We start from the raw sequence: 8570 nt of genomic DNA, 5'->3' as shown, positions 1-8570 counted from the left end.
AGCGGAAAGGAGCAGAGGCTGTCTTCCACCCCGAGATGAGCACATGATCAGGGGTAGACGAGGGAGGAGACCGCCGGGATACAGACGGCTCGTTCGGTTATTACATACTACATATATGTACAGTATGTATCTATGTATTTACATACATAAATTCTACTTGTGGTGATGAAGACTGTATGGAGAAAAATACTGAAGCGCTTCATCTTCAGGCAATTCCGTCTAACACGGCTCACTCGGCTGCGCATTGGCAAGCCTAGCGGGCTCGCTAAGGGGTGACTCGTAAGCCTCATGCCCACAGTGTCTGTACGCCTGCTAGGTGTTGACGTAACAACGACAAGCACTCCTCTACCCCGACTGCAGTGGTGGAAAAAAGTTTAAAAATTAGGGGGCACTATAGCCCCTCCTATAAACAGCTATAGTGTGGATTCTGTCTGAACACAAAAATTAAAAGCCATTGACAATGGATGGAGAATTTACATCATATGTGTCTGAGCAAATCGGCATACAGTAGCCTATGTATGTCGGTGAGAACCCTTGGCCAATAAGGGACCACCATTCTTGATGATGATGTACGATGATTAGAGCGCCCCTCACTTCACATGGGTGTGATTTTTATTTAACCCATTTTGGGGCGGGAACCCCTTTTGGTGTTAGCATTATGTTATGCTTTAGCTATTGAAAAATAGCAGACCTACAAGCTCATAGCGCGGCACCGAGTGCCGCGCTATGAGCTTGTAGGTCTGCTATTTTTGAAAAATCGAAGAACCACCGACATAAATTGACAGACATTTTCAGAAAACTGTCAGGATTTAGAAGACATTTTTAGAATCTGATCTCAGGTCAGAATGGGTTAAGTAAATAAAAGTATCAATGCTGCAAAGCAGAAATGCTAAAAAGATAAATCACACCCTTATGAAGTGCGGGGAGATCTTATCATTGTACAGTACATAATCATACATGGTCTCATTTCCGGCCAATCAGAATTTGCATCCTCACCTTCGTCTTCAATGTTTGTGTTACGCAATGTTTGTGTCCAAAATTGTCCATTCATTGTCAATGGGATTTAATGTTTGTGTAGGACAAAGTTTGTGCACACACACCAAAAGCTGGACATAGGAGTGGCTATCGCCCCTCAAAAAGTAAAAGTCTGGAAATCTAAATTTAACACGAAGCCCGCCAGAACCGTAGTAACCTTAGGATTAAATTAATCGTCTAGCCTGCCAGAACCGTAGCCTACGTTTTCCAGGGTTTATATTCTTTAATCCATGTTTTGATCCAATCGAATCGTTAGCTCCCGATCATTAGCATAACAGTCAAGGTGGGACAGCTAGTGGCCGCAGCCATTTTGGAGATTGGCTCTTCAAAATAAGGGTTGCGCACGATAAAAACCATGGCAATGCACGATAGATTAATTCATGCTGGCGGCAAAGCGGAGTATTGGCATCAAAATATACTTAAAGTACCAAAAGGAAAAGTACTAGTTATGCAGAATTCCCTGTTTAAATATGTAAGTCTTTTGAGAATAAATAGCAGATAATATTATTATTAAATTGTTTTTATTGTTTTTTTTACATAAGACATAACAAGATACATATATACACCACTAGACTACACATAAGCATACAATACATTAAGAACGCCTTGGGAAAAATAAGTAAATAAAAAAGACTGAAATACAGGACCAAAACAGACACACAATAACGTAAAATAGAAATATAAAGGTAAAGGTTATATCATATTGCATTACATTACAATGTTCTCAAACAGATCGTCACCTGCCCTACAAGAATAATTTAACTATTAGACAGCTGTCCTACACCTGAACATCCTCAAAAATGGCTGCCAGACCTTATAGAATTTCTGGGCGGAGCCCCTGGTGGAATATTTGAGCTTCTCGAGTTTTAGGTGTGCCATCACATCTCCGACCCAACGTAGATGTGATGGGGGAATAGCTGATTTCCAATTAAACAGAATAAGGCGTCGGGCCAATAGGGGGGAGAAGGCTATGGCGTCGGATTGGACGACTGATGCCGTCATTTCACCAGGGACCACCCCAAACCCAGCAATGAAGGGGTTAGGACGGATCTCTTTGTCACAGATGTAAGAGAAGGTCTCAAAAACAGAAAGCCAGAATTGTGATAACGATGGGCACGACCAGAAAATAGCAGATAATATGCTCACATTGTGAGCTCGTAGATCCAGAGGATTCTTTCAGAGGATTTAAATCACACCTTGGGACATGCGGACAGGAGCGTGTGATGGCTTATGTGATGGAGGGCATCTCATAAGCCTGTCATACTTTAGTATGAGTATATTTTCTCCCCCTGCATGAGACTTTTTTCCCCCACACCATCTTTCACATACATGTGAAAGATGTACCCACATGTTTTATTGGTGTATGGAGAGTGCGACTAAATATTGGTTTCAGACGGTCATCATGACACGTGGGTTGAAGGCTGTACGCTGAATAGGCATGTAACGATACACTCAACTCACGATACGATACGTATCACGATATGAGGTTCACGATACGATTTTTCACGATATTTTCAACACAATTATTTTCCAGACAAATGACCAAAAAAATCTTTTTTTTTAATGATTTATTTCCCCCCCCCAAGCCTTTTTCACAATTTTTATTTAACTACATTGCAAACATAATTGCCTAAAGAGCATCAATTAACGACCATCACCTGGGCACAGTCAGACAGCTCCCCTCTGCAGGCCTCTACTACTGAAAGTGACTGCATGGAGTCTGTCTCATTTCTCTCCAAAAGCATGTGAATATGATGGAATATGATTACAGCTCACATTTCATATCACACACTAGCCCCCCCTAAAAAAAAATTAAAAAAAATCGATACATATCGTCGGGATATAATATCGATATATCGCGATATACGATACATCGTTACATGCCTAACGCTGAATGCTGTGTTTATGCTTTGTTGTTGCAGGAGATTGGCAAAGTCAACACTGCTTTTGATCCCTCTGTTTGGAATCAACTTCCTCGTCTTTGCGTTCATTCCGGAACAAGTGAAGACGGAGCTGAGGCTGGTCTTTGACTTGATTCTGGGCTCGTTTCAGGTACTGCACATATCAATTATCCAATCCAATCCAAATGTCAATTATTCATAACATACTAGGTCATTCAGTCATTTTTACTAGTTGCCTAGTTTACTAGTCGACTAGATGTTTAACTACCTATTGTGGTAGATTTTCTTATCAACTAGTCAACTAGTACCAACAAGGTCGACTAGTGGATTTACTAGTCGACTAGTTGAATAGTCGACTAGTTGCTTAATGCCCTGGCCTATAGAGCGTCGCAGTCCCGCCCCCTACCATGGCCCAGGAAATGAATTCCCAATGCATTTTTCCCATAGACATTTCAAAAAGTATTTATTTAAAGACGGTTACGCCGCGGACAAAGCCAACTCGAGTCGTGACAACTCATGACAACACAAACAATATTTTGGACCAAACGAATAATTACGAAGAAGAAAAACAACAAAAAAAGTGTTGTAACCTGCCGTTTTTTTCTTCTTTCTAATTATTTGTTGGCCCAACAAATTGTGTTTGTTGTCATGAGTTGTCACGACTCCAGTTGGCTTTGTCCGCGGCGTAAACGTCTTTAAATAAATACTTTCTGAAATGTCTATGGGGAAAATGAACGGAGAATCATTTCCTGGTCCAGGGTAGGAGGCGGGACTGCGACGCTCTATAACATACACTTTACAACAAAAACAGCAACAGCTTATTTTCACTAGAGGCACTCTTAAATGCTTTTTATATACGTGATGTATTCCCATATGCTTTTTGTTATTGCTTAAATGTAAGTCGCTCTGTGTTAATCGTTTACCCGCCAGGAACATAGGAATTTTAAAACGTAGAATCTTGTAGCCTGCCACAAACGGAAAAGCCGTTTTAACAGCGATGTATTCATTAATGCATGTTTTAATACGATCGTATCGAAATCTACCGTCAGTTAGCTTTGTTATGCTTCTGACACAATGGGCGCGGCCATTTTGAAAATGCGCGCGCATCCACTTACATTGCCGGCTCTGGTTTCAGACGGCTTTATCTCACAGAAGCGACATTGCAGAGGACGCTTTGTCCCAGACAAGCGTTTTCAACGGCCTGTAGCAGGCGCTGTGATACTCGCGGTCCACTTTTTCCACCACCGACCGAGAGAACGAGCACACAGCTTCGTCAACACACACGGAATGGTTTCATAGTAAAATGCGATACGGATATTTGGCTCTTCAAAGTAAGTGTCACGCGTGATTAAACCATGGCAATACGCAATCGAGGGATTAATTAATGGCGGCAGGCTAAGAGTTAGAGCGTCTGCTAAATGCCTAAATTGTAAATTGTATAAACACACCAAATCTGCCTGATTCATTCTTGCAGTTAAACTACGTTCCAAAACAATAATTTAGCCATTTAGCCGTGTGTGTGTTTCGATTTATGAAAGATAACAGGCTCGTCTCCAGGCACTTTTGGAAATAACACCACTTTTGTGTTATTTCCATATTTCCATCACATAATACGATGTAGTACATAAAGACGTCGGACAGCTTGGCTGTATCTCAGACACCTCATCAGATATGAACTTTTCCAGCACTATATTTATGTCTGAGCGCTGTAATCATCCACGTCTCTACGATTGAGTGAGTCATCATTCACTAGATTTGCTTTCCACACAGCATGGCAAAAGTGTACAGAAAGTGTTAAAATTTTATTTCCAAATTTTTATCCCACGATTTTGTAACCCATTTTTTCACCCAGTGTCGCGAGACATGGCCAAAGCATTTGGCCTACACTCCCTCTGCCAAACTGGGGAGAGCAACGGACTGACCTCATGCTTCCTTCAATGCATGAGGAGTCCAAGCCGCTTCTTTTCACCTACAAGAGGGGAGTTTCACCCGGTTGGACGCGTGGAAGGAACACGTTATTCCAACCAGTTCCTTTCCGCTCCATCAGGCGCCTCCGGCTGGCCAGGGGGAGGCAGTTTAGAGACCAGGATTACTAATGGGGGAGGGGTTAGGGGAGGCGTTAGGATTGTGATTGGTGATTTTTCGATTTAATTGGGCCTTTTGACTCAAAGGCTTTCAGCTTTAAGGAAGAAACCAAGAATACACAGGGAAGACATATTTTAATATTATAACCACACCTGGGGGTCTATTAGAGTCATGTTAACTCCATAGACACATACAAAACAGAAAAAGCATAAAAATCATGGCACATTAATTTAACTTATGTTCAAATTGGACCAAATTGTTTGCATTTTTACACTCTTTGGAATTAGATCATCACTGAAGATTTTACTGTAAATTATTGTTGAATCGATGAAATTGAATAACATCTCAATGGTAAATAAAATGGTAAATGGGGCATTTATATAGCGCTTTTATCCAAAGCACTTTACATGGATTGTGCATTACATTCACCCATTCATACACCGATGGCAGAGGAAACCATGCACCAACCTGGACATCGGGAGCAATTAGGGGTTCAGAGTCTAGTGTAGTACAGTTGGGTGCCACCGATATTGTCCCTTATCATTTGACCCATTTAGGCCTGACCTCAAAATTTTAAAAAATCCTTCTAAATCCTCCAGTTTTCTGAAATAAATATTTTCACGATTTTTCAAAAATAGCAGACCTACAAGCTCGTAGCGCGCCACTCGGTGGCGCGCTATGAGCTTGTAGATCTGCTATTTTTCAATAGCTAAATTATAACAATGTTTAAAACACCAAAAGGGGTTCCCGCCCAAAATGGGTTAACTGTCCTTTTGCGCAGATCACGCAAACCTCAGCAAAAAGAAAAGGACAATATCGATGGCCTCCAACTGTATATTGTTACCCCATATACACATAATACACTTAATATTATGTAGTCTATATCCTGTAGAACTCCAGACAGCCTGAGCAAGGCTATGAGACACCCCTTTTCTGCTTCCCCCTGTTGAGACAAATAGGCCTGCTCTTATGTGATGTATAGGCAACATGTCTTTATACCGTGTCACAAATATACATTCTTACTGCACACAGATGTATTACACCCACAGCATAATGATAAGTATAAGTATAAGGTTAAGTATGGCTGCACACAAGGTCATGCTTATGGTATATGCCATTGAAGAAAACGCGAGACAACACTAGCTCAAGGACACTTCAACACTAATTCTGGAAATCAGTGGAAGCCATGCGTTGCTTTGCATTGACACGCAAACGTGATAACAGTCTTATCGCTATGTTGTTGTTGTTTTTTCACCCCAGGGCTTTGTCGTGGCAGTCCTGTACTGTTTCCTCAATGGAGAGGTAGGTATATATGCGCCCCACAGTGATGTAAACAGTGAAACACTGCTATCTAAACGCACAGCCAGAACCCTTAACAACATCAATAGAAGCGTGGCAGTGCACTGGCAATTCTCAGGAAACAGAGTTAGCCATGCAGTCTGTTTGTATTGGCTCCCCCTGCAGCAGTAAAGTACATTTACTGCTGGGGGAGTATAACCATTATTCTATACTTTTACTTCTACTCAACTATACATCTCAGATGAAAATATTGTACTTCACTACAATTATTTTAATACTTTAGTTACTAGTTACTCTGAATTAACCACTTCAGTATTCAGTATAGTCGTATTTACTTCGACTATTTGAAAATAGCAGATTTACAAGCTCACAAAACCAGCTTGTAGATCTGCTATTTTCAAAAGATTTATATACATTTTGGAAATTGAAATGGAAAATGAGTATTTAATCTTACATTGCGGTATTGATACTTTTTCTTAAGTAAAATATGTGAGTACTTCCATCACTGTCCTTTACATATGCGCACGCACGCACGCACGCACGCATGCACGCACGCACAGTCGCACACATGCACGCACGCACGCACGCGCACACACACACACACACACGCACGCACAGTCGCACGCACGCACAATACGGTTTGGAATGAGAGGTGTGAGCATGAGTCACCGGCGTTGGCCGTTATTGCGGTCTCCTCCCATGCACTTCAGTCGTAACATAGTTTGGTCTCTCATCCCGTGGGCTTCCTCGGGAGTCCTCCGCGCTCAGCCAGCGCCTGCTGTGGCACACAGTCGGAACATTTATTTCTGTTCCTCAGCGGTGGGTCTAATCATGCTGTGGCCTCCTGCTGCTGTGCTGTGTGGCCTGCTGCTGTGCTGCTGTGCGTGAGCTGAATTGGGAATGAGTTGCGTGGGACCTACAAGGACGTGTGTGCCCACAAAAGGGCGAATTAAAGTCCGCAATACCCTGCAGTATAATACAGTAGAGTGATAAAACACAATTATCATTCAAAGCAAAGCCTGTTAACCCATTTTGGGCGCGAACCCCTTTTGGTGTTTTAAATTATGTTATAAATTAGCTATTGAAAAATAGCAGATCTACAAGCTCATAGCGCGCCACTATTTTTAACTCGTATCTTTGCTTCTGGGGGGGGGGGGGGGGGTTCCCTGGAGCAACATATTTTCAGATGGAGGTTGGCGGCCAAAAACAGATAATTCTGGGGTTCCTTGACATGAAATTGTAGAGCGCCACTGACATACAAGTGGTGGCGAGTGGCGAGTGGCGCGCTACGAGCTTGTAGGTCTGCTATTTTTGAAAAATCGAAGAACCACTGACATAGAAACATAGCTTTTTCAGAAAACTGTCAGGATGTAGAAGACATTTTTAGAATCTGATCCCAGGTCTAAATGGGTTAATACAGGATAGCGAGGCACCGCGGTGACAAAGCCTCTGCGAGACGAGGAAGAAAACAATCAAACCACACAGTGATACATCCTGTCCTGCATAATTCATCTCCCGCGTCGTCGTGTCGTTGTGTCGTCCGTGCCACGCAGGTCCAGGGCGAGATCAAGAGGAAGTGGCGGCGGTGGCACCTCCAGAGGTACATGCACTCCGACAGCAAGTACCAGCACCCCAGCAACAGCTGCAACGGCGGCAACTTCAGCACCCAGATCTCCATGATGACCCGCTGCAGCCCCAAGACGCAGCGCGCTGCCTCGTCTTCCTGCCAGGAGGACTGAGAAGCAGCGCGCTGCCTCGTCTTCCTGCCAGGAGGACTGATGAGACGCAGTGCTATAATGTCCGCTTGGCCACGAATACCACATACTGTACAGTACAGCACACACACACACACACACACACACACACACACACACACATGCACACACACACACACACACACACACACACACGCACCCTCACATGCGCATAAGAGAGCGACGACGCGCAAATATTATAACAAATATAGGCTCATGTGGTAAATGGTAAATGGTGCATTTATATAGCGCCTTTACATAGATTGTGCATTACATTCACCCATTCACACACACATTCATACACCGATGACAGCAGAAACCATGCAAGGCACCAACCTGCACATCAGGAGCAATTAGGCGTTCAGTGCCTTGCTCAAGGACACTTCGACAGTAACTCTGGGGGAGCCTGGGTTCAAACTGGTGACCTTGCGGTTACCATCCAGCCACTCTACCCCTGAGCCACCGCCGATTAACGATAACGATTAACGACTTAAAA

General features: G+C 43.0%; 1 protein-coding gene across 1 annotated transcript in view; it reads left to right on the top strand.

Moving 5' to 3' along the window:
- Positions 1-8306, top strand: part of vipr1b (vasoactive intestinal peptide receptor 1b) — a 119553-nt gene extending 111247 nt beyond the window's left edge. The window contains exons 11-13 of the mRNA XM_079490019.1: positions 2958-3087; positions 6282-6323; positions 7874-8306. Of these exons, the coding sequence (XP_079346145.1) occupies positions 2958-3087; positions 6282-6323; positions 7874-8059 (358 nt within the window). The 3' untranslated portion in view covers positions 8060-8306. The remainder of the gene's footprint in view (positions 1-2957; positions 3088-6281; positions 6324-7873) is intronic.
- Positions 8307-8570: the final 264 nt, after the last annotated feature.

The sequence above is a fragment of the Electrona antarctica genome (assembly GCF_951216825.1).
Source record: "Electrona antarctica genome assembly, chromosome: 20".
In the NCBI taxonomy this organism is placed as follows: Eukaryota; Metazoa; Chordata; class Actinopteri; order Myctophiformes; family Myctophidae; genus Electrona; species Electrona antarctica.
This window is presented reverse-complemented; position numbering and strand designations above follow the sequence as displayed.